This window comes from Cydia amplana, chromosome 1 (assembly GCF_948474715.1).
Source record: "Cydia amplana chromosome 1, ilCydAmpl1.1, whole genome shotgun sequence".
Lineage (NCBI taxonomy): Eukaryota > Metazoa > Arthropoda > Insecta > Lepidoptera > Tortricidae > Cydia > Cydia amplana.
In genome coordinates this window covers 28,530,918-28,557,819 of record NC_086069.1, presented here as the reverse complement: position 1 = coordinate 28,557,819, position 26,902 = coordinate 28,530,918, and the positions used below count along the sequence as shown (strand labels likewise).

Genomic DNA, 26,902 nt, shown 5'->3' with positions numbered 1-26,902 from the left:
TTAAATCAGTGTTAAATAAATAATTAAAAAACGCTGAAAAAACGTTCGCCAAAAACGCTGCAAATGGTATTAAAGGTATGAAAATCGGTACGATTGATCTTTATGACATTTGAAACAATTTGACCCGAAGCACCAACAAATTTAAAAAAAAACGAGAGGAGTTATGTCATTTTTTTTTTTGTATGGAATAAAATAAATTGTTTAGAAACCTATCGTGTGTGGTATTAAACGAAAGGTCTTTCTGAGCCGATTCCAAAAATATATCACATCATTACATTTGAGTAATTCTTTTTTTAATTATAATAAAAATCATTTTCAAAACATACCAAGTTTGAGCTCCTCCAGATACAAATTATAAGTTAGTTCGGTTGTTGGTGATCGGCAATTATTAAAAACACCAAAGTTTAGTAGGTACGTAGATACTCTTGTTATTTTAAGTTATACTTATAGCTAATATCATCGTTATAATTGCATAAATTATGCATTTTATTTCATTATTTCAAGATTATTAGTGTCTTAAACTGTTTTTACTATATTTTAGTAAGTACTTCAGTGTCTAAATTAGCCACAAAAAATTCATGAACATAATATATAGGTATATATATAGCTTCACGGCAGATTGAGCAATTCGAAAGTTTCTTATCGGAATTTGAATTAGTTTTGCTCTGCAATTTCATAGGTGAGCTATCAAGGTGTTTAGTACCAACTTAAAACTTATTAGTCTTCTTTAAATTGAATACAAAAAAATACGTTATCGATTTAGATTTTTAATTAAAAATAGTTTTCTACTATAACGCGGACATTATTTCATTGGGTAAATTTTGTGAATTTTTAATAATTATTTTTAGTATAACAGTACGAAGCTATATTAGTAAAATAAATTCTTTGTTTCTTTAACATTAAAAAACCGAAAGAATCGTTGCAAATGCTTTAGCAGAAGTAAAGTTATCGATTTTTGAAAACATCATGACACTGTGCCGTCGTATCTGCGAAATGGCAGAGCAATTTTTCGTTAAATAAAATCGGAATCACGTGAGTGGATATGAGTTCAATGACCCTTCATGCAGTGGTGTAAACGAGATAACACGACCTTACTTATAGCTGCAGATCGGGCTGAAAAGCCTCGCTATTATTAGCTTCACTTTATCTAAGATCTATAAAGATAGATGTCGGTATTTTTTTGTTCAATCAGTCGTATTCTTTGTGTGAAGCGAATAAGTGCTATTTATACAAAATGAAACATATGTACATTCGACAATATCTGGTGGTATTTGCAATAAACCTGAACTGCATCAGTTTCGGAATGGGCACAAGTTGGGCATCACCAGGGTTGGTGAAGCTGACTGACGAGACTGAAACCGTACTTGATAAACCTTTAGAGCAAGATGAAGGATCTTGGATTGTTTCCGTCTCTTTCCTTACTGGAGCATTGGGGTACGTGGTGTCATCTGCTTTGGTGGACTTTATAGGCCGAAAGCAAAGCGTGATCCTGTCGAGCGTCGTCAGGATGGCAGCAGCTCTCCTGTTCCTGTTCTCGAGGGATGTGTGGATGCTCATAATGGGCAGAGCGCTCATCGGGCTCTCAGAAGGCATCATATTGAGTGCAATACCGGTTTACGCCTCAGAAATAGCCAGTAAAGAAATCCGTGGAGCTCTCGGAGTGATGCTGCAGATATTCACCTCCATTGGCTCTATGATCATGCTCAGCGTTGGACCCTTCATCTCATACTTCAGTCTGAATTTCATGTTCACTCTGTTGACCCTCGCGACAAGCATACCTACTATATTCTTACCTGACAGCCCGAACTTCTTATATTCTAAAGGCAGAGAAGAAGAATCCAAAAAAGTTCTAATCTTCTTAAGAGGGTCTGAACTCAACGCTAATGTAGAAATAAAGGAATACACCGTAAATAGAAGCGAAAAACCAGGTCTCTTGGCAATTTTCCGTGATAAAATGTTTCAGAAAAGTCTTGGAAAGTCTGGATTCATGATTATCATCCTATTCTTGATTGGATTTAACTGCGTTATATTAAATCTTCAGACGATTTTGGACACAACGCAAACAAATATAAGGTCTGAAGTGGCATCTGGCATCATCGGTGCTATAAACCTTTTAGCAAGTCTTTCGACTCTGATGACTACAGATAGGTTTGGAAGAAAACCTATTTTAATATGTACGTTGCTTGGACTGATTGTGGGAATGGTCGGTCTAGGAGTATTCTTTAAGCTGACTGAAATGGGGGCTGAAGTATCTGGAGTTTTGAACTATCTTCCGCTCATATCTCTGGTTATAGTGGTGTTTTGCTACAGTGGTGGTCTCGGATCCTTAATCTGGGTTGTTATAGCGGAACTTTTCGATGACCGTTCCCGTGGTATCGGGATGGCGACCACCCTCCTTTTGGGGACGATGCCCTCTTTCCTGATGATGAGATATTTCGCGCCTCTGACAAACATGTTCGGGCCGGCGCCAGTTTTCTGGGCGTTTGCTGTGTCTAGCGCCGTGCTGGCGACGTTTGTGGCATTTAGATTACCGGAGACGAAAGGAAAGAGTTTTGCGGAGATACAACAAGAATTGGGGAATTAATATTTATAACTAATCCAAACCCATATACCTATATCATTTCTCTTGTCGGTATTTCTTTCAATAATCCCCAAACATCTCAATTTCTGCTTTGATTTGAATATATTGTTTTTCATGTACCTATTTGATTAATTATTTATTCTAGTAAGAAATACTAATTTGTTAGAAGTAAGTAGCTCAGAATTGTTTCTTGTAACTAATATACAGGACAATGACTAAATAATCGAACGTGCGAGCGAAGCGAAGCGAAGTTCTTCGAACGTGCGAGCGAAGCGAAGCGAAGTTCTTACATTCGACTTTGAACACGCGGCTGGCTCTAGCGGCACGTCCCGGCATTTCGATGTTTTTAAGCTGAACTGTCAGAAGATAGTTTGATACACAATAACTTAAGTAAATTTGTTCTAATTTAAATGAAATTGGGTAAACGTGTAGACGAGGGCATTATATTTTAGTCATTAAATTATGAACAGGCTCGATCAAGGGGTTATTGAGCTATAAGAGCTTAGAAGGCCAAAAAGCAGTTTGTGAGGGGTCTAGCTATTCTGGTCATTTTATTTGCAAGAAAGTATGGTCGAGTTTGGTATCAAATGAATGTGTTCGGCTTACAGTTTTATAATATCGTTTTTAAAAATACCATTTTGAAATAATTAGCAAGATAAAAAAAAAAAATTAACATAATATAAAAAGGTATTTGAAGTTTGACAGGAAATATTTCGGCTTACCACAGATACAGTTTATTTTAATCTCTATGGTGACTTAAGGCCGTAACACACTATCGCACCGCACCGCGACCTTGGTGCGTTGCACCTATAAGTGAGAGCGTGAAACAGATATCTCTTTCTTGCTCTCACTTATGGGTGCGACGCACCAAGGTCACGATGCGGTGCGATAGTGTGTTGCCACTGTTAAATCTATCAGTTAAGGGCTCCACAGACCTTGCAATAAATCCACGCGATTTTTGATCCATTGCCGCCTATGGAGCGACATAAAATAGTAGAAATTAAATAAAATGTAACTCAAAAATGTCCATACTAAATTGTTGCCATGTGTAAGCATTTTACGTCAAAAATGTAACAGTTACGTACGAAGTGGCGCGAAAAGGAGGAGATTATCAAATTCGATTGTTTTTTTTAAAGTTTGTTACTCCATAGAGTCGGACCAAGAAAAGTCTGCAGCGGATTTGATAGCCTACGCAGTGCAAGTGTCATTTATGCGTCATAATTTCATTAAAGTTTGACGTTTAAAATAACACGTGCACTGCGTGGGCTATCAAATCCGCTGCAGACTTTTCATGGACTGACTCTATCTCCGTCATTACTGGATCGATTTTGAAAATTATTTTTTTGATTGTATGTATATGCATACAGATTGGTACCGTTTTTGTCAAAACCCAGATCTGATGATGGGATCCATGAGGAATCGAGGGAACTCCTCAAATCTTAAAGGCATACATATAGTGATTTATGTGTTTTTATCAACAAATCAAGCATATACGTTCAAAAAAGTGACATTTGTGATGAGTGATGAAGTGGAACTGCTGATGATGATCAGAACGGAACTCTTCAACGACGCATAGTTCACGTTTGGCTATTTGTCCTCTTCGTTATGTTTGTTAAGCAAGTTAAGTTTTTAAGCCACATTTTTGTCAAGCTCGAGTTCTGATGATGGGATTCATGAGGAATCGAGGGAACTCCTCAAATCTTAAAGGCATCCGTATAGAGATTTTTGTATTTTCATCAGAGAATCAAGAATTAAAACTAAAAACTGTCGCATTTGATGAACTGGAACTGCTAATGACGATCAGAACAGAACTCATCAATGACGCATACGTGTACTTTGGCGATTTCGAATTTCGATTTTGACGGAGCTGGCCGTGGACCCAGACCTAGACCTGGACCTTGACCTAGACCTAGTCCTGGACCCGGAACTGGACCCGGACTCGGACCTTGACCAGAAAAACCACTGATACCTAAACTAAATACTTAAACCACTATGATTACCTACCATAAAATGTAGGTACTTATAAAGTATAATGATGCCAAACTTACTAGCCCCTCCCGCTCAAACCCCCCTACACCGCACCGCACGCGCCGTTAAGTGAGTTAGGTTAGGTTTGAAGGTTTGAACTGCGATCCTCACACAACCGAACAAAAGTGGGTTAGGTTAGGTTAGAACTGCGAGCCTTACAGAAACGAAATGCTACTAGAAAAGTGGGTTTGGTTAGGTTCGAACTGCAATCCTCACAGAACCGAACTGCTATCAGAGAAGTGGGTTCGTTAGGCTAAAACTGCGACCCTTACAGAAACGAAATGCCACTTACTAGAAAAGTAGGTGGTTTTACCTCCTTTTCTATATAGTGCACCATCTATGTACAATAATCTTTCACCGGCCCCCATAGAAGTCGGTTTTTTTTTCTTAAAAAATATTTTTTACTATTTTATGTCGCACTGTACGAATAAGTAGGTGCAACAAAGTCAATCGCTCTATATAATTTTTGGCAAACCGCGAGTTCTCAATTCAGGGCGAACTACTAGTAATTATAGATTGTAGCAAGATATCGTCGGGTTACACTAACTAACACCATTGAAATTATTGGACAATAAACCGTGTTACAAGTGTAATAAAGTGCATTGTTAGTTAAATTTTTTGATAGTACTAGAGTCGGACCAAAAAAAGTCTGCAGCGGATTAGATAGCCCACGCAGTGCAAGTGTTGTTTATAAGTCATAATTTCATAGAAGTTTGACGTTTAAAATAACACTTGCACTGCGTGAGCTATCAAATCCGCTGCAGACTTTTCTTGGTCTGACTCTAGTGACTTTTGCTTGTCACCCGACGATATTATGGCAAACTACAACGGTGTCACTTGTATAGCAAATATACTAGCTATAGTTTGTCAAAATACTGTCTCATTTCAAATATAGACAGACAGAATCATACTATCTTTGTCTTACAGTAGTACTAGCACCCAAAAGAAAAGGATGAGTATAGTTTTCCTGGTTCTTACCAACTGACAAATTGGTTTGACCAACTATATAGCCCCGGTCAAAGAAGTTTTTCAGTAGAAATAGGCACAAAATTAAAATTTTCTATGGGACGAGAACAGACTTTTCGCCTACATTTTTTTCCCGCATTTTTCTACTGACGGAAATCGCTTGACAGAGTATAAAAATCTTAACAACTCACTAGAGTCGGACCAAGAAAAGTCTGCAGCGGATTTGATAGCCTACGCAGTGCAAGTGTCATTTATGCGTCATAATTTCATTAAAGTTTGACGTTTAAAATAACACGTGCACTGCGTGGGCTATCAAATCCGCTGCAGACTTTTCATGGACTGACTCTAATGCTTTGGTTTCCCCCAAAGAGTAGTTTCCCCCGAAAGCGAAACTGACACCCTAAACTTTTATTGGCTTAAACACTGACAATCCAACCTCTAGACTGAGGGCCTACCGCGAACCACGTTCGACGTGTTGCCTCTTTGTCGCACTTGTAAATTGGTACGTAAGTGTGACAGGGAGGCAACACGTCGAACGTGGTTCGCGGTAGGCCCTCTGAGCTTAGGCCAATTCTTTCATGAAACCGATGCTGCCAAAAATACGGGGGTGCGGGGGGACGAGGTGAGCGAATCCCGTGCCGTGATTGGTCCGTTCAAAGACACGGACCAATCACGGCACGGGATTGACTCGAAGATGGAGTAACGCTACCGTATGTGTGGCAGAGGGGGTAGCGCGACTATGCTATGTCTAGAGGTTGGATTGTCTGTGGGCTTAAAGGACTGACATCCGTCATAATTGTTTTAAAAAATAAAGTCGTAGTTGACTTGGAACTGTCATGGAACTGTCATAAGGTCAAGCGAAAAGAAACAATTTCTAAAGTAAATAATTATAACTAAAACTTCCCAAAAAAATGTGTACTGGCTCAACATACACATATGTATCGTGACGATGTACAATTACAATGTTAAATTTCTGACATGCGACGAATCCATCACTCTAAAAAACGGGGACTTTAAAAGTTACAAGTAAGTAAACTTGCTAACGTGCGAAACTTTTTTGTTGTTCTTTACTTAGCGGGATCTTGTTTATAGGTATGAAACGAAGAAGAAATCTGAGGAGTCGGTGTATGATAGTGGCAAGAGGAGTTTTTGTGAGCGCCGAGGCGGCCATTGGACGGCGGTGAACCCTCGTCAGCTCAGGAAACTGGAGGCGAATTTTCGAGAACGCACAGCCGTTTACTGTGACTGGTTGAATGAAAACTTGATTGTGATAGTGTTCTCGTCTGGTGCCATCGCTTACCTCACTGTGAAGCCTAGTACATTGGATGTGACACAGATTTTGTTTGATAGATATGTTGTTGGGAAGATATCTGGACAGTCTGTTACTGGAGGTTTGTTATTTTACATTTTTATAATCAATAATAATCAAATAAAGTTACAACCGCCATTCTGACTCTCACCATGGAGCATAGTAGATGTATCAAATGTAGGGCTGCCATCCGTCCCGGTTTCCCCGGATTTGTCCTAGTTTGGAGACCGTCCGGGGGCCGTATGGGGGTGTTTTTAAAAAGTTTCAAATACCTGGACACTTTTTTGAATGAAAAATAAAGTGATTGTTTTTTAAAAATGTGATTTACGTCAAATGTCTGGATTTTTAAAGTCTTTATCCAGGTTCGGCGAATTTAGAGATGGCAGCCCTAATCAAATGCAAACAATAAAATAGTCATAATATACTTTCAATTGTTTGCAAGAACAGTTTTTTACTGCATATTTACATCAGTAGTTCCATATTTTTGCTTTAAAACTGCACATATTTATAAAACATTCCTGTTGCAGTTGCATTCTGCAAGTCGCATTTACTGTTCACACATACAGACCGAACAGCGACACTGATTACTTTTGGTAAAAGTGTACCAAACGCTCAACCATGCCGTATAAAAGACAGAGATCCACACATACAAGTAAGTTACATGCACATAATACTTTCCTATGTAATTATTTTACACACACTTTTTAAGAACCATCTGCCTAAAGTCACATTCTCATTTTAAATACACTAGCTGAAATACATGAAACTTGGAATGAACATTTGAGTACAGATGTAATGCATAATTGTTGTCCATCATATTTTCTCGGAAACATTTGTATTTGTCATGCTACTTCAGTCAACCTCAGTACTTTTTGTACCGAGACTGACTGAAATAGCAAGACACGTTCGTACGTTTCCGTGAAAATACGATGGAAAATAATTATCCACTACATCTGTACCACATCGAAATTCGATTTTGTTGCAAAAAAATTTTAATACATAAATAAAATAGAGCATGTAGCAGTTTAGTATGTAATGTAATCCTTCAACAAAAACTAGCACCAGACATAGATTATATATTACTTTGATTGACCATGCCTAGTTTCATGTCATATCAGCAACTTGTTTTAAAATGACGGCGTAACTTGAATCGATGGCGGCTAGATTCGCAACATTTCATTAGGTAGTTTTAAAACGGCTATGAAAGTCAACGATTATTTACAAACATTTATACTTTTAAAGAGATATTTACGTCAGAAAGGGGTCTGGTGCGAAAATATACTAGATCAAGATTTGTTTAAGTGACATATGTAACTAAATGACTATATTTCATTATTAAGAAAACCTTGTGTATCTTTTTAAATCAGAATTAAAAGGCTTTTACAGTACATATCAGCACTAGTGCGTAAAATAGCACTTTTCGTGCGATATCGAAACTTTAAAGTGCGATATGTACTGTAAAACGTTGTTCGATACACGTGCGAATAGGAAATTCGAAACGAGTGGCGATAAATTAAAACACGACCGAAGCACTTTATCGCACTTGTATCAAAAATAACTATTTTTATACTTTTAAACCATTAACAGGAATATAGCACATTAACCACAGTACCCCTATTTGCAGACAGTAGAACTGGGAGGCTCCAGGCGTACTGAAAGGAGGGTGTCCTGGTGCGAGGCCTCCGGCCCCGGCCCCGGCGTGCGAGTACTCGTGTGGGGCGCCACCGCGGTGGAGCCGGCGCCCTGGAGCCCCACGCTCGAGGACCAAGCCAACTTGCATCTGTATCTGATACGAGGGTAGGTGGAAATATATTGGCCGCCAAAAAAAAACAATTGACGCAGTAGTAGCTCCTCGTTTTGAGGAGTTTGTAGTAGTACCTCATTTTTATTTAATGTGTAAGTAATTAAATTACCATAGATTATTCATAATTCAAAAGATAACCCAGTAGAATAGTTACATGTAAGGCCGCGGACTGGACGCAAGCGGCGCAGCGAAGAAAAGCACTATACAAATCTCGGTGAGAAACGGGATTGCCGGCCGCATATCTATATCTACTTTGCCCGCAACTGTTCGTTTCCCGGCCTCTATAGTAATGTATACTATTAACTATAGTTTGTCAAAAGACTGTCTTATGTCAAACACAGACAGAGAGAATCATACTATCTTTGTCTTACACTAGTTACTAGCACCCAAAAGAAAAGTTTGAGCAACTATAAAAGCTCAGTCAGTAAATTAACTGGAGGCACTGCCGTGCCCCCGCCAAAGACATAAGTACCGTCTACCGGGGTGAACCGTCTACCGAACAAAACTTAAAATGAGATTACCTGACAATTTCTTTATATCTACCCACACATATTGAATCATTTACCTAAAATCTACTATTATTTTCAATCGAATGATACAATTTGTGTGCGTAGATATTAAGAAATTGTCAGGTAAGTTTTGCCCTATTCACCCCGGTTGACGGTATTTAATTATTTTCTGATTTCAGGCAGCAAATGAGTCTGCTGGCGTACCATCAGTTAGAGAATGAAACGTTATGCGCCGAGATCTCTTCGACAAACGACAATATCATTCACATCATTGAACAAACTGCGTGCCATAAGGTAACATTCCAAGGGCTCATTTAGACGGCGCGCGGACTCGCATGCGATTTTAGTTACATTGCGGACCATTGAGGTTACATCAACTCAGCCGACCGATCAAATAACGCAATGTAACGAAACTCGCATGCGAGTTCTCGCACCGTCTAAATGAGCCTTATCACACGATTAATAGCTAGACTAGGACACTTAATTCGGGTTGTCTGAGCCTATGTACTCGTTATCTGTATTGGCTTAACTTTTTTTATAAGTAATAAAATAGTGTTGTACCTTGTACCATCGCCGCTCTTACCAGAGGGCCTACCGCGAACCACTTTAGACGTTTTGCCTCCCTGTCACACTTACGTATGAATTTACAATTGCGACAGAGAGGCAACACGTCGAACGTGGTTCGCGGAAGGCCCCCAGATTCCTAGAAGAATATTGTTACCGTTCCGTTTTACCGTTGTCTTTTCTTGTAACTTAATTCCGATAATGTCCTTAAAACATAAGTATTACTACTTTATGGTGATAGAAAATCTTTAAACACGGTTTATTTTACGTTTTCCAATAAAAACAATTTATGTCCAAGCGCATTGGATGTATCATTTATGGTTTATCATAAAAATATTGCACTTATCCTGCTTTAAAACTGCTAGATTCATATTACATGTTACCCTTCTATATTTATGACCATGTAATATGTTGATACTATGTATTTTTATGGTAAGATGCATTATGATAAGTTGATAACCTCGAAAGCTGGGAAATTTTTAAAGTGGCAAATGTCTACTAAACTATAGTTTATCAAGCCATTTCTGTCAGTAGTCAAACGCATTAGCATTAGAATATTACATTGTGGTACACTACCTACTGTACAATGTTACCAACTTGGCAACTTAGAAAATTTAGCAACGGGGTTGGCAACTATCAAAGATTTGCATAGATGGCGCCGTCATAGATAGCCCCTTTTCTATGAAATTTGGTTTAAAGGGCCTGCCATCCAGGGCATAAAAAAATTAGAATTTGACACAATTCTAGGGATTGACAGGGCAAGCTATGATGGCGCCATCTGGTAAATACTTCGACCGACCAACCCCATTCTTGAAGCCACATTCAATATATTTAAAGACATTATTTTGTTAAATTCCGAGTCGCCAATACCGTCTCTCCATCACACAGAGCGGTGTAACCGTAGAATGGCTGCGCTATACCGCCCCAACGTCAGAACTGCGCGCGAGCCGCCTCCGCTCCACCAACGTGGAGCGCACCGCCTGCACGCTCCCCGCGCCCGCGCGCTGCGTGCGCCGCGCGGCCACACGCGCGCTGCTCGCCTGCATCGACGGCTCGCTGCACGTGCTGCACGTGCACGCCGGCGTCACGCACGAGGCGAGGCTTAGCTCGGTGAGTACTAACAATAGTTGCACGCTCCTTGCCTCCGCTCCACCAACGTGGAGCGCACCGCCTGCACGCTCCCCGCGCCCGCGCGCTGCGTGCGCCGCGCGGCCACACGCGCGCTGCTCGCCTGCATCGACGGCTCGCTGCACGTGCTGCACGTGCACGCCGGCGTCACGCACGAGGCGAGGCTTAGCTCGGTGAGTACTAACAATAGTTGCACGCTCCTTGCCTCCGCTCCACCAACGTGGAGCGCACCGCCTGCACGCTCCCCGCGCCCGCGCGCTGCGTGCGCCGCGCGGCCACACGCGCGCTGCTCGCCTGCATCGACGGCTCGCTGCACGTGCTGCACGTGCACGCCGGCGTCACGCACGAGGCGAGGCTTAGCTCGGTGAGTACTAACAATAGTTGCACGCTCCTTGCCTCCGCTCCACCAACGTGGAGCGCACCGCCTGCACGCTCCCCGCGCCCGCGCGCTGCGTGCGCCGCGCGGCCACACGCGCGCTGCTCGCCTGCATCGACGGCTCGCTGCACGTGCTGCACGTGCACGCCGGCGTCACGCACGAGGCGAGGCTTAGCTCGGTGAGTACTAACAATAGTTGCACGCTCCTTGCCTCCGCTCCACCAACGTGGAGCGCACCGCCTGCACGCTCCCCGCGCCCGCGCGCTGCGTGCGCCGCGCGGCCACACGCGCGCTGCTCGCCTGCATCGACGGCTCGCTGCACGTGCTGCACGTGCACGCCGGCGTCACGCACGAGGCGAGGCTTAGCTCGGTGAGTACTAACAATAGTTGCACGCTCCTTGCCTCCGCTCCACCAACGTGGAGCGCACCGCCTGCACGCTCCCCGCGCCCGCGCGCTGCGTGCGCCGCGCGGCCACACGCGCGCTGCTCGCCTGCATCGACGGCTCGCTGCACGTGCTGCACGTGCACGCCGGCGTCACGCACGAGGCGAGGCTTAGCTCGGTGAGTACTAACAATAGTTGCACGCTCCTTGCCTCCGCTCCACCAACGTGGAGCGCACCGCCTGCACGCTCCCCGCGCCCGCGCGCTGCGTGCGCCGCGCGGCCACACGCGCGCTGCTCGCCTGCATCGACGGCTCGCTGCACGTGCTGCACGTGCACGCCGGCGTCACGCACGAGGCGAGGCTTAGCTCGGTGAGTACTAACAATAGTTGCACGCTCCTTGCCTCCGCTCCACCAACGTGGAGCGCACCGCCTGCACGCTCCCCGCGCCCGCGCGCTGCGTGCGCCGCGCGGCCACACGCGCGCTGCTCGCCTGCATCGACGGCTCGCTGCACGTGCTGCACGTGCACGCCGGCGTCACGCACGAGGCGAGGCTTAGCTCGGTGAGTACTAACAATAGTTGCACGCTCCTTGCCTCCGCTCCACCAACGTGGAGCGCACCGCCTGCACGCTCCCCGCGCCCGCGCGCTGCGTGCGCCGCGCGGCCACACGCGCGCTGCTCGCCTGCATCGACGGCTCGCTGCACGTGCTGCACGTGCACGCCGGCGTCACGCACGAGGCGAGGCTTAGCTCGGTGAGTACTAACAATAGTTGCACGCTCCTTGCCTCCGCTCCACCAACGTGGAGCGCACCGCCTGCACGCTCCCCGCGCCCGCGCGCTGCGTGCGCCGCGCGGCCACACGCGCGCTGCTCGCCTGCATCGACGGCTCGCTGCACGTGCTGCACGTGCACGCCGGCGTCACGCACGAGGCGAGGCTTAGCTCGGTGAGTACTAACAATAGTTGCACGCTCCTTGCCTCCGCTCCACCAACGTGGAGCGCACCGCCTGCACGCTCCCCGCGCCCGCGCGCTGCGTGCGCCGCGCGGCCACACGCGCGCTGCTCGCCTGCATCGACGGCTCGCTGCACGTGCTGCACGTGCACGCCGGCGTCACGCACGAGGCGAGGCTTAGCTCGGTGAGTACTAACAATAGTTGCACGCTCCTTGCCTCCGCTCCACCAACGTGGAGCGCACCGCCTGCACGCTCCCCGCGCCCGCGCGCTGCGTGCGCCGCGCGGCCACACGCGCGCTGCTCGCCTGCATCGACGGCTCGCTGCACGTGCTGCACGTGCACGCCGGCGTCACGCACGAGGCGAGGCTTAGCTCGGTGAGTACTAACAATAGTTGCACGCTCCTTGCCTCCGCTCCACCAACGTGGAGCGCACCGCCTGCACGCTCCCCGCGCCCGCGCGCTGCGTGCGCCGCGCGGCCACACGCGCGCTGCTCGCCTGCATCGACGGCTCGCTGCACGTGCTGCACGTGCACGCTGGCGTCACGCACGAGGCGAGGCTTAGCTCGGTGAGTACTAACAATAGTTGCACGCTCCTTGCCTCCGCTCCACCAACGTGGAGCGCACCGCCTGCACGCTCCCCGCGCCCGCGCGCTGCGTGCGCCGCGCGGCCACACGCGCGCTGCTCGCCTGCATCGACGGCTCGCTGCACGTGCTGCACGTGCACGCTGGCGTCACGCACGAGGCGAGGCTTAGCTCGGTGAGTACTAACAATAGTTGCACGCTCCTTGCCTCCGCTCCACCAACGTGGAGCGCACCGCCTGCACGCTCCCCGCGCCCGCGCGCTGCGTGCGCCGCGCGGCCACACGCGCGCTGCTCGCCTGCATCGACGGCTCGCTGCACGTGCTGCACGTGCACGCTGATGTCACGCACGAGGCGAGGCTTAGCTCGGTGAGTACTAACAATAGTTGCACGCTCCTTGCCTCCGCTCCACCAACGTGGAGCGCACCGGCTGCACGCTCCCCGCGCCCGCGCGCTGCGTGCGCCGCGCGGCCACACGCGCGCTGCTCGCCTGCATCGACGGCTCGCTGCACGTGCTGCACGTGCACGCCGGCGTCACGCACGAGGCTCGGCTCGGCTCGGTGAGTGTATCTCAATAGTTGCGCGCGACCCGCCTCCGCTCCACCAACATAGAGCGCAACGGCTGCACGCTCTCCGCGCCCGCGCGCTGCTCGCCTGCATCGACGGCTCGCTGCACGTGCTGCACGTGCACGCTGGCGTCACGCACGAGGCGAGGCTTAGCTCAGTGAGTACTAACAATAGTTGCACGCTCCTTGCCTCCGCTCCACCAACATAGAGCGCAACGGCTGCACGCTCTCCGCGCCCGCGCGCTGCTCGCCTGCATCGACGGCTCGCTGCACGTGCTGCACGTGCACGCTGGCGTCACGCACGAGGCGAGGCTTAGCTCAGTGAGTACTAACAATAGTTGCACGCTCCTTGCCTCCGCTCCACCAACGTGGAGCGCACCGCCTGCACGCTCCCCGCGCCCGCGCGCTGCGTGCGCCGCGCGGCCACACGCGCGCTGCTCGCCTGCATCGACGGCTCGCTGCACGTGCTGCACGTGCACGCCGGCGTCACGCACGAGGCGAGGCTTAGCTCGGTGAGTACTAACAATAGTTGCACGCTCCTTGCCTCCGCTCCACCAACGTGGAGCGCACCGCCTGCACGCTCCCCGCGCCCGCGCGCTGCGTGCGCCGCGCGGCCACACGCGCGCTGCTCGCCTGCATCGACGGCTCGCTGCACGTGCTGCACGTGCACGCCGGCGTCACGCACGAGGCGAGGCTTAGCTCAGTGAGTACTAACAATAGTTGCACACTCCCCGCCTGCACTCCTCAGGCGTGGAGCGTACCAACTGTACGCTCCCTGTTCCAAGCTTCTAGGGGCTGTAGACCTGAGTATATGGTTTTAATTTCAACTCGATAACCTCCACGCGTCCCCGAGATAAAGGGTATTGACATACAGACGGACGAACATAAAAGTGATCCTATAAGGGCTCCGTTTTTTCTTTTGTGGTACGGAACCCTAAAAAGCATGCAGATAGGAAATAATTACACTAGACGCGGGCGAACCGCTTCCGCTCCTCAGGCGTGGAGCGCACCGCCTGCGCGCTCACCGGGCTCCTATCGTTAGAGCGCGCGAAGCGCGTTGCGAATTTTCTGTACGCTTAATATTCTGTACATAATACTTATTTTATTAGCTTAATTTGTTTCCTATAACCACTAGTGTACTGTCATACATGTTAAATTTTATTTATAGCTGGTCATGCAAATCTTGTCGTAAAAAAAGGCGCGAAATTCAAATTTTCTATAGGACGATATCCCTTCGAGCCTACATTTTTCAAACTTGCCGCCTTTTTCTACCGACAAGATCTGGTTGACCAAGTATAATCTGTGATAAAGCCATTCAATCGCAACTGGAAAAAGCTTTATTTATTTTTGTAAATGTAGGTGGCGACGGACGTCCGTTGGGCGGGGTCGCTCATACTAGCGGCGTCCGACGGCCTGCAGTGCTTCGACGGCGCGCTCACCGCGCTCCCGCACCCCCCGCACCTCTCCAATATACTGCGGTAATCATTTGTATCTATAGTTTATGATCTAGTCCAGCGGTCGGCAACCCGCGGCCCGTGAACCTGTCACTTGCGGCCTGCGAGCCTCCCTGGCTATTTTGTATGTAATATTGACACATGACAATATCTAGTCTAGTCATAAATATTAACAAAGTGCGGCCCGCGTCAACTTCGTTAACTACTATGTGGCCCTTGGCTGCTAAAAGGTTGCCGACCGCTGATCTAGTCAATTGGTAAATCGATCAAATATAGTGATTTGAAAACAGAAAGGCTAACCAAGTTTCTTCCTTTCTTCTTCTTTTTGGGACGGAAGCTCAGAATTTACAAATCTGGCAGTATAAAATGATCGCTTTGTTTGAAGTCTGCATTAATTGAACTTGAATTCAAATGAAACGCTTAACACATTCATTGCCACCCAGTCAAACAAGACATTCGCGTCAGGCTACAAAAAAATCGTCATATAAAGCTGTAGTACCACGATTCCTACTATTGGGTCGTCCGGCCACGGAACGAAATCATAAATACCCGATAGTTGGGTTTTCGGCACTGAATATGTTAGTTTAATGTACTTATATTTTATTATTATTATTAATCTGCAAGTTTTAAATTGTTTCAGAGAGCCGCGTCGCATGCATCTCCTGGCCACGCGAAGCGAACGCGGCGGTCCTTTAGTTCTGGCGTCGTTCAGCGGAGGACCATTGGCGTTAATTCGGGTTTCGCACCCTGAACTTATGACGGTATGTTAGTAGGTAATATTAGAAAATTTTAGTGCTTCCAAAATCTTAGCTACGCGGAGCGAATGGAGAGAGTTTGTATTACTGGTGTCATTTAGTGAAGGGCCTTCGACTTTACGGGTCTCGCATTCTGCACTTACGATGGTATTTATAGTAATTATTACAATGATATCGTATCACTGTAGATAGGTTATATTCATACACAGGGAGAACAAAAAATATACCCATATTTATTTCTATACTTACGAAGAAATCTGTTATTTTTGATTAATTTTCGTATTCCACTCGTCTTAATTATATTTGTCGTTAAACATGAGCACGTTTATTTCTCTTTCGGTGTGCTTCGTGTTAGCACGTCCACATTTCTCCTTTGCTCGGATGCGACTAACGCCAACTTGTACAATTGGTCACAAGCTGAGCGTTTCAATTTTGGAACGTCTATAACATATTTTGAGTTATAATAAATCAGCGAATCACTATTAAAGAGCCGCGTCGCATCTAGCCACGCGGAGCGAACGCGGTAGTCCTCTAGTTCTGAGTCGTCGTGTCTAAGTTTGATAAATCCTAAGCGTAAGGCCTGAGTGGACGCTCGAGTTGGGCGTGCAGCGGGGCGGGGCGTGCGGCGTGCATGTTAAACAAATGCAAGCGTATAGGGGCGGCCTTAGTGCACGCTGCTCAAATCACTCGTGAGTCCGACGCCACGCTGCACGCCCCGCCGAACGCTCCACTCAGGCCCTAAGCTTTGGATTCCTCCGAAAACGGTGCCGTAATATGACGGCCGCTATATAGCGTTGAATGACGTCACTAGAACGTTGTCTATGTAAACAAGATGGCGCGGTTTCCTAGACAGCGTTACGTTACGTTGACTGTCAACGTAACGTAAGATGACGGCCGTCATGACGGTGTCGATAGTTTCGTGAACGTTTTATTAGATAGCGGTGACGCCATTTTGAATAAATGACACGAGATTTGAATAAATGATTCCGTACTACGATTATTTTCCTCTTCTGATGATATTTCATCCTCCAAGTAAATTATAGATGATCAAGCAAATCTTGTCAGTAGGAAAAGGCGCGAAATTCAAATTTTCTATGGGACGTTATCCCATCGCGCCTACATTTTTCAAATTTGCCGCTTCGACCTTGGTGGATGACGGTGTGTTATGACGCCGTGGTACTTTCCACATGTCGCCACCGTAAAGACGGCCGTCTTTTGCGGCCGCTATATGACGGCACCGTTTTCGGAGGAATCCAAAGCTTTACACTAAATAAAATGGTTGCAGGCGTGGATCCGGCTCGGGCGGCCGTCCAACGCCATATCCCTCCTCCGCGCCCTCGACTGGGAGCGCTCCGGCGGCGCAGGGCTCCGCGCCGTCACCGCGCTGGTGTCGGGCGCGCTGCGCGGAGCCCTGGCGGCCGACGCGGACGCGCGCGCGCAGGCCGCGCTCGGCGCCTACCTGGCGCCCCCAGTACCGCATGCGCCCAACGCGCACAAGTACGCGCACAACGTGCACGACCTGGCTAGGAAGTTCTTTCACCATTTGTTAAGGTCAGTCTCTGTAACAGTTTTGAATGATTCACGGTTAGTTTCCCTAGAATTATTTCGACCGGTGCCGCATGCGCCCAACGCGCACAAGTACGCGCACAACGTGCACGACCTGGCGAGGAAGTTCTTTCACCATTTGTTAAGGTCAGTCTATAACAGTTTTGAATGATTCACGGTTAGTTTCCCTAGAATTATTTCGACCGGCATATGACCCGTGCTTACCTTTTGTCACAGAATAAATAATAGTACCTCCTACAGAAGATTCACTACGCGAAACAAAACAAACAAAACGCGTCTATTACAACAGACATGACCACTAGGTGACGGTGCGCGGCACCTAATATGACTAGACACCAAAATTGATGTGGACCGAATATACTTGTAGCGACGCAACGAAATCGTGAAGTGAACCTCGCCTGTTTTTATATTATTTTTGAACTCCCAATATTTCCTGTGAACAAGATGCGTTGAAATATCGGGAACTCAAAAACAGTACAAAAAGTAGTCGCGATTCATATCCCGGTCGATATAATTCTAATAAAATTAATGTCAATGTTATATCGACCAAAAATGTCTGCAAACAAATACTATTACGCTTAGAAATCAGGTAGGACTCGAACCCCCGACCCCTGAATAGCCCGGTGCTTTGCCATCTAAACTCCCACTTTTAATCCACTCCCTCGTCACTTTTCATTTATTTCTAAGGTTAGTGTCATTTAAAATTTTCAAAACACCGTGTCAATTCACATGCTTCCCGTTCGGTGCTAAATAAGACATTTTCGCTAAATACCGGAAAACCTATGTTGTCAGCTCTGACCACAACTTAGCGGTGAATATATTAATTATGTATACAAGCGCTATAAACACCTAGTATATAAAAAAATCCAATTCCCAGGCGAGGTCGCGTCGATAAAGCCCTAAGCCTCTGCGTGGACCTGGCGGCGTGGGACCTCTGCATGGACGCGCGCTGGGCCGCGACCCGCGCCGGGCAGCCCGCGCTGGCCGCCGAGGCGGCCGCACTTGCCACCACTATCGACAACTGTCCAGGTATGTCCCCCCCCCCCTTACCTTGCCATAGAAATACAGAAATACAGACTTTATTGGTAAATATAAACATAGTTACATTTTACACGTCATAAACTTAAAACTACTGGGTACATTATGTTTTTATCATTAAATACAAGTAATAAACAAGTCAATAGCCCCTCCAATCTTCCAGGCGATGACAGTTTGTAAAATACTTAAAAATTATGGGGTCAAATTTTTTAGCCCCAAAATGTAGGGAAAAGTTGCTAATTGGCATAAAAAAAGCTGCTGGTTATTGTAAATTTTGTACGAAAATAGGCAAGCTAGTGATCTTCGTTCTTCTGGTAAATTTAAAAGCTGCTAAATTTAAAAAAAATGCTAAAAATCTTACTTATAGGTGAACCAGGATCTATTGAGGGTGCGCCATGTTACGGAAATTTGTTGGTACTAATTTCTAGCAATGGCAACAATTTTAATAATAGAAAACATGTACCCTCTTGCACGGGACTCAAAACGAGCACTCGAAGAAATATCAAACTTTGATCTCTTGTTGTACAAATAACTATTGACCCACCTGTTGCTCTATTGCACGCGCATAATTAATTAATTAATTATATTGCTGTCAAACTCGCACAGTGACATTGACAACCTTTATCATGGGCGGGACAGCACTATAATTATGCGAGTGCAATAGAGATAGCAACAGGCAGTTCAATGAAAGAAAATCTATGTGGAAACCGTCTCTACTTTAGTAAATGCCTGCTTTTACTGTATGGTGGGCTTTAGGCACAGACTAAATAATAGTACTAGGTACAGAAGACTCACTCTAACAAAACGCGTCTGTTACGATCAGCACAGATATGGCCGCTAGGTGGCGACAGCGCCACGCGCGGCTTATGGCTTTCCCCAAAATTGGGGCCGAACGGATGTACTTTTAGCTACCTGTAGCAAAGCGACTAAATCGCGGAGTGAGCCACGCCTGCTTTAGATTAAATTTGATACAGATACGATCCAACCTTTTATAAATCTTTTTTTTTTTTCAGAATCCGTCTGCTCCGACTCATGCTCGCAATGCTCCTCCGACTCGTCTTCCTCCATCCATCCCCCCCTCCCCCGCCCACCCCTACCCCCCCTCCTACCCGTACCCACCACCCCCACCCACCCCACCACCACCAGCATCAGACCCAACCTACACCAGTATTTGGAAAAGAACAATACTATATGGAACACAGATGTCAAAGATGACTGGCCTAGTGATTACAGAAGAGAGTCAAGCAATGATTATAGGAGTAGTATAGAGGTTATACCGCGGCCTGATGCGCATTATAGGCATCTGTACCAAACTGAGCTGAGGGAAGATTCGCCTAATACTATGTACAGGTAAGATTACTCTGTATCCATACTAAATACTATGAAATTGTCCTGATTGCCCAATGGTCCCCTACTTCCCCTACAGATAATATATGTATATTAAGTGTGTTTTTATTATGATTAATTAAATAATTATACTAGGTGTTAATTTCAAAGAGGATTGTTACGGAAAATCAATAACTATAAAATATCGCAAAATTAGTTCTAAGACGGTCCGGGTTAGTATGTGATATATACGAATATATGGTGTTCTCAATTCAAATAAGTTAATAAAAACCGGAAACTAATTCCAATATGTTGCTTAATTCCGAATATTATACTTACAGGTTAGACCAGTTTCCAAATAAAATAATCAGTAGCAATAAAATAATAAATATGTTTTATTAGCACACTTATACTTTTTGTGCTGTACATTTGCACGATTACAATTACCCACTAGAAATAAATAATAAATATATATATATATGTAGGTACCTACCTAAATCATAGCGGAGAGAGAAATCGGAAATATACAGAAAATATACGTGGAAAGGTATAAAATGAATTTCAATACACAATCTCAGTGTATTCTAACCCGTGGAGTCATTAAGAACATGTATAATTTTACACGCTTCGTTGTACAAGATATATAACATGTTGCGCATGGCCGAATGATGCGCCCAAATCCTAATTTTAGATGAGCCACCTATTCTATCCTCGGCGTCAGCTCAAATGTTTGAGGATTAGTTACAGAACTATTCCCCAACTCTTGCTGTATCTCCGCAAAACTCTTCCCTTTCGTCTCCGGTAATCTAAGCGCCACAAACGTCGCCAGCACGGCACAGAACATAGCAGACGCCCAGAAAACCGGCGCCGGCCCCAACATATCTATCAGAGACGAGAAATATCTCAGCGTCAGGAACGAGGGAACTGTTCCTATAAGGAGGGCGGTCGCCATCCCGATTCCACGGGAACGGTCATCGAAAAGTTCCGCTATAACAACCCAGAGTAAAGATCCGAGACCACCGCTGTAGCAAAACACTATTAGAAGCAGAGATATGAGCGGAAGATAGTTCAAAAACCCGAACACTTCAGCCCCCATTTCAGTCAGCTTAAAGAATACCCCTAGACCGACCATTCCCACAAGCATTCCAAGCAACGTCCATATCAAAATAGGTTTTCTTCCAAACCTATCTGTAATCATCAGAGTCGAGAAACTTGCTAAAAGGTTTATGGCGCCGATGACGCCAGATGCCATCTCAGACCTTATGTTTGTTTGCGTTATGTCCAAAATCGTCTGAAGATACGTCATGACGCAATTGAATCCAATCAAGTAGACAATGACAATAATGAATCCAGACTTCCCGAGGCTTTTCTGAAACATTTTATTACGGAAAATTGTCAGCAGACTTGATTTTTCGTCATTCCTGTTTGTGGAGTATTCCTTTAGTTCCTCATTGGCGTTGAACTCGGAACCTCTTAAGAAGATTAGAACTTTTTTGGATTCCTCTTCTCTGCCTTTAGAATATAAGAAGTTCGGGCTGTCAGGTAAGAAAACAGTAGGTATGCTGGTCGCGACGGTGAACAGAATCAACGTAAGATTCAGATTGAAGTATGAGATGAAAGGTCCAACGCTGAGCATGATCACAGAGCCGATAGAAGTAAATATCTGCAGCATTACTCCGAGAGCTCCGCGGATTTCTTTACTGGCGATTTCCGAAGCGTAAACCGGTATAACACTCAATATGATGCCTTCTGAGAGCCCGTTGAGCGCTCTGCCCAATATGAGCATCCACACGTCCCTCGAGAACAGGAACAGGAGAGCTGCCGCCATCCTGACGACGCTCGACAGGATCACGCATTGCTTGCGGCCTATACAGTCCACCAAGGCTGATGACACCACGTACCCCAAAGATCCAGTGAGGTAAGAGACGGAAACAATCCAAGATCCCTCATCTTGCTCTAAAGCTCCTACGGTTTCTGTGTCGTTGGCCAGCTTCACCAGCACGGGAGATGGCCAGGTGGTGCCCATACCGAAACTGATGCAGTTCAGGTTTATTGCGAAAACCACCGCGTACTGACGAAAGTACATATTTCTCATTTTGTATATCACTTATACGCTTCACACAAAAACTACGACTGATTGAAAATAACATTTATGAATAATTAATTAATTACAATCTTTCATAATATTTTTGCGATTTTCTTTAATTAAGTAATTAGCGTTGAAATGAGTTTTTAAACATTATCGTCCAAATAACGTAAAAGGTTATATAATAACACAGTTAAGAGAAGTGCATAAATACACCTACCACCAGCTTATCTTAATTCTATTTGTTTTCATTGTTTGGCTAGACATTATCACAATGGCACCTTATACGACTTAGTAACGCTTCTCTGTGAAAATAAGGGTTCCGTTTTTTAACGGAATTCAAAAGTCCAAAAGGAGGTGGTACTCAATTCCGATGTATGTTTTTTTTAATGATTGTTACCTCAGAACTCCGTGATTTCTCAATCGATTGGAAAAATATAGTTATTGGCCTGCTATAGTTATTGGCCACTACATAGTAATTGGCTACTCTCAACAATAAGGTTTCAATTGGCTTGTTTCTTTCTGATTTGTTAGGAAAGGCCAATAGCTATAGCAGTCAGCCTTATACTTACAGATTGGTCCCATTTTTGTCAAAATCCAGTTCTGATAATGGGATCATATCAATCAGCATGATGATGACAAAAATTCTGATCAAGTATGAACCCTGTAAGGGCACTGCAACATAAAACATATTAGGTATTTAACAACATTCTATTCTTCGATATGATTCGATAGGTATGGATTATTTGTCGTTTTTTTTTTTAACAAAACAGATTAAATAACAAAATAAATAAATCATAAATCTAGCCCTAAATTAGCCTGAGGCATTGTTCTCAGGACACTAGCCGCGTTCCCCCTCTGCACAGCGAGGCTGTTTTTTTTTCTTTCTTTTTTTGTGCAAAAAATGCGCCAGCTTGTAGGTCGCCACCGCCAGACACCCAGACTAGTTTGATAGAAATTTCTTTTACTAGTTTGCCGATTCAGTTTTTCGATTTTTCAAAATGGCGGATTTGGACACGCGTGGTCTACTCGTACAGCTCACAGAACCACTGTTATTTATTGAACGTGGCGCCTTGTTGCAGGTACAACGGGTACAGGCCGGGATCATCGGAGCGCACAATAAAAGTGGATGGGTACGAGCGACAGAAACCAGAGAAAAATAAGGTCAAGTTCTCCGACACCGTCACTATCGCCGTTGTGGCTTCAGTAAGTAATCTGTGGTAATGGGTACTATTATATGTACAAAGGGTACAAACTAGAGAATAACAAGGTCAATGAAAATGAAAAATTCTTTATTTGCGTAAAATATGGTAATAACAAGGTGTCAAGTCACAGAATAAGTAATTGTCCGAAGCGTAGCGAAGGTCTACGTTTTGACTCGGGCATTTTGCTTTTGTATGTCCGGATGTTCTCCTCTACCGGTCACAATTCTCAACCGATTCTTGTGAAATTTTGTGACCAGATTCTATGAGTAAATAATTTTTTTTTGTCGATCCCGTTTTTGGAAATTTTCAAAAATGGAGGAGTTGTGATACCTCGCGCTTAAACAAATAGTCGTATCGATATCATAAGAGTATTTTCTTTTTGAGACATATTTACATAGTAAATGGCAGAAAATGCAGAAAAATTGTATTGCTGGTTTAGGCGGTATTTAGATATTTAGTTTGTACTCGAGAATGAGTAGCCGAATTTCGTCAACGTAGCTAAGAACTAGCATGGCGCATTTCGTAAACAATCGCTTTTTTTGTTTGTACACAGAAAGTCTGGGTTCGATCCCCAGTAAGTCATCACTTTTTGTAAATTTTTTTTCACTTAAATTTCGTTTTTTTTTTAATAAATTATAATCTTTGTATTGTTGATTGATCAAACCGCTGTGTGGCGCTGTCATCGTGCACGGTCCCAATAAGCTATGCTCGCGAGGTCTACAGCTCACAGAGCCCCTAGTAGTAGGTACCGTACAGAAAGAACACTTCCTACAAAACCGAAGTTTGACAGCGATTCAGGGTCGAATCATGATATCCCTTTCTAACTTATGGCACTATCCCTTTCGGCTATTTAGGGTTGTCAAAAGTCGAGTCATTAGCTTATCTGTGATCGTGCAGGCAAAGGGACGTCAAATTGTGTCAACCCTAGTAATTGCTCGGATAGAGCAGGATCTCTGGAACTGTGTCGTATGCATAATTGTTAGATGATCAATGTTGCCGGGCTGAAAAGTGGTGCCGTTTCTACCACCAGCCCCTTGAATTTCCCCCTTACAATACTCATACATTCGCTGTTGAAAAAATTACACTTTTTCCACAAATAGGACTTAAATGTTAGGGTATTGGCACTACCTAATTAAGATTGGTATATTTGGCCCTCACTACCTATTTGATACCTACTGCGGTTCCCCACCAAGCAATTTAAAGGAATGGTTTTCGTAGGTTTACACACTACAATTATAATTCATTTAGAAAAATAAACCTTTTTTTTTTCAGGGATCTATATCTGTATCCCTAAAGTCTTTTCTCCTATCTTTGCATTCCCTAATATTGTTTGTCATAATGATCAGTTGTCCTAACACTGAGAACCCTAATTTTGGTTTTCCTAATTATTAATTACTTATCCTAATGTTATTAAGCATATTTTCTTTTTAGCGAGGGTCGCAGTTCTAACCCTAACCTAACCCACTTTTGTGGCAGCAAGTTCTAAAACCTAACCATTTTTCAGAACCTTACATTATAGAAAATAGTCGTTATGACAATTGATCGTTAGGACATGTGCCCATTAGGACAAACCAGTTAGGGCAAGTGACTTTAGGACAAACGTTGTTAGGGATTCAGAATGACACCCTTTTTTCAGGAGGGCAACGTAGGTTCTGTGGCACGCGAGCTAGCCGACAGCCTGCCGCTGTGCGCGCCGCACAACTACCTGGCGGCGTTCGCGCCGCACGCGCCGCACGCGCCGCACGCACCGCCCGGTACCAACGACTACGTCGAAGTGTAGCACGCCACATGCCGCACGACGCTTGACGCACCAACATTGCATGAGCACCACAGAATAGATAAAACAGTATGAATTACACAGTTCTTGCTTGAATCTAGTATAACTGGAACAGGGGTGGGGGGAAATGACCTAACGGGATAGTCTTATGTATCTTTCAGTAGGACAGGAGTAGCAGCGAAAGCGCTATTATTGTTTGTCCTTGTCACAGTCTCACTTTTTTTTATTCCCTACCATAAAATAGTATGGATGTATGTGTATGCAACGAATAAATTCGACCAATTGCCTGTTTTGTGTAAAGTGTCGCATTCTAGGATCTACGACCACATCTATTAGGATTAGGATCCTACCATCTATGTGAAAATTGGACAGTTGACTTTAAACGGCCAAACATGCAACACAAAATGTGACGCACGCATGACGCACACGCACAGGCATGACGCACGGCACTCGCACCGCACGACTGCATTGGTCACCACTAGGGTTTGCAATCCGGATCCGAAATGTATGAAATTATCCGGATCCGCGGATATTGCCATACATTTCGGATCCGTCGTGCAAACCCTAGTCACCACAACAGAATTCATCCCACAAATTCAGCATGTTATTCCGGCTTTTGAGATCAAAATACAGTTCCAACCCGAAGAAAGCTTGAAGTTTGGCATGCATGTAAGTTTATGTACAGTCACCATCAGATATATCGGAGCGGCCAAGGTGTTCAAAAATATCTGAACACGTTCTCTTATGTCAGGTAGGTAGGTAAAGAAAAATAAAAAAACCGGCCAAGTGCGAGTCGGACTCGCGCACGGAGGGTTCCGCACCATCAACAAAAAATGGAGCAAACAAGCAAAAAAACGGTCACCCATCCAAGTACTGACCCCGCCCGACGTTGCTTAACTTCGGTCAAAAATCACGTTTGTTGTATGGGAGCCCCACTTAAATCTTTATTTTATTCTGTTTTTAGTATTTGTTGTTATAGCGGCAACAGAAATACATCATCTGTGAAAATTTCAACTGTCTAGCTATCACGGTTCGTGAGATACAGCCTGGTGACAGACGGACGGACGGACGGACGGAGTCTTAGTAATAGGGTCCCGTTTTTACCCTTTGGGTACGGAACCCTAAAAATGAATGTAGAAACAACTTGTGAAATGGGTGTTTAATTTTTGTGTCCAATTTTGTAGTTTTCCAGAATTACGTAACCACATAAGCTACATGCATGCTCAGAGCGGTTTCGCACTACGTCCGATCCGAATCCGTGAAAATATGGTCGGAAGTAGCCGTAGAACTATTTCTATGGTAATCTACGCACTCCGTCATCCGATTTCGGAAAGAAATCAGACGGATCTAGTGCGTAAATTACCATATAAATAGTTCTACGGCTACTTCGGACCATATTTTCACGGATTCGGATCGGACGTAGTGCGAAACCGCTCTCAGTATCATACTTTCTTCCGGATATGTTCTGTACTTTTGAAAGTTAGAGAAAAGAGCCCTCCTATCCTATGATAATTTTTTCATCATTTTATCACCACCCACAACGTTTGAGGCTTTAAAATAATGTTTAATCTAATCAGAGCCGATGATGCAATATCGCATCAGATTTAAATCGGTTAAAATCAGTGTTAAAAGTGATTTAAGTTCCCAGAGATAAAACTTAGGTTAATCGATTTTTCGCCCCCTGAAACCCCCATAGGATAACAAATTTCATATAAATCGTTAGAGCCGTTTCCGAGATCCCCGAAATATATAAATATACAAGAATTGCTCGTTAAAAGGTATAAGATGTAATATATCTATATATTATTATATATTATACATAATAATATAATTAATGTATCTAACCCTAACAATTATTATATTTGTTACAGAAAACGCTGCTCAAAACCCGCCTAAAATTAAAGTAGTTCATTTTGGTATGGTTTAAGTTTTAACTCCATTCCAAATTGTATT

At 44.8% G+C, this 26,902-nt stretch overlaps 3 protein-coding genes across 3 annotated transcripts; 2 read left to right on the top strand and 1 right to left on the bottom strand.

Moving 5' to 3' along the window:
• The first annotated feature begins 1,221 nt into the window (after nt 1–1,221).
• On the top strand, nt 1,222–2,584 carry LOC134654640 (facilitated trehalose transporter Tret1-like). Its single transcript, XM_063510111.1, has one exon. The coding sequence runs from the start codon at nt 1,235–1,237 to the stop codon at nt 2,582–2,584; it is 1,350 nt and encodes a 449-aa protein (XP_063366181.1). The 5' UTR covers nt 1,222–1,234.
• A 3,830-nt stretch (nt 2,585–6,414) lies between these two features.
• On the top strand, nt 6,415–26,879 carry LOC134652132 (WD repeat-containing and planar cell polarity effector protein fritz). The gene is made up of 14 exons (XM_063507302.1): nt 6,415–6,601; nt 6,668–6,966; nt 7,412–7,536; nt 8,509–8,681; nt 9,377–9,491; nt 10,650–10,871; nt 15,102–15,220; nt 15,837–15,957; nt 17,237–17,502; nt 18,395–18,546; nt 19,569–19,905; nt 23,050–23,173; nt 24,809–25,018; nt 26,821–26,879. Exons 1-13 carry the CDS (start codon nt 6,525–6,527, stop codon nt 24,950–24,952), a joined length of 2,274 nt encoding a protein of 757 aa, XP_063363372.1. The 5' UTR covers nt 6,415–6,524; the 3' UTR covers nt 24,953–25,018; nt 26,821–26,879.
• Nucleotides 20,566–22,022, bottom strand: LOC134652248 (facilitated trehalose transporter Tret1-like). Its single transcript, XM_063507421.1, has one exon. The coding sequence runs from the start codon at nt 21,974–21,976 to the stop codon at nt 20,582–20,584; it is 1,395 nt and encodes a 464-aa protein (XP_063363491.1). The 5' UTR covers nt 21,977–22,022; the 3' UTR covers nt 20,566–20,581.
• Nucleotides 26,880–26,902: the final 23 nt, after the last annotated feature.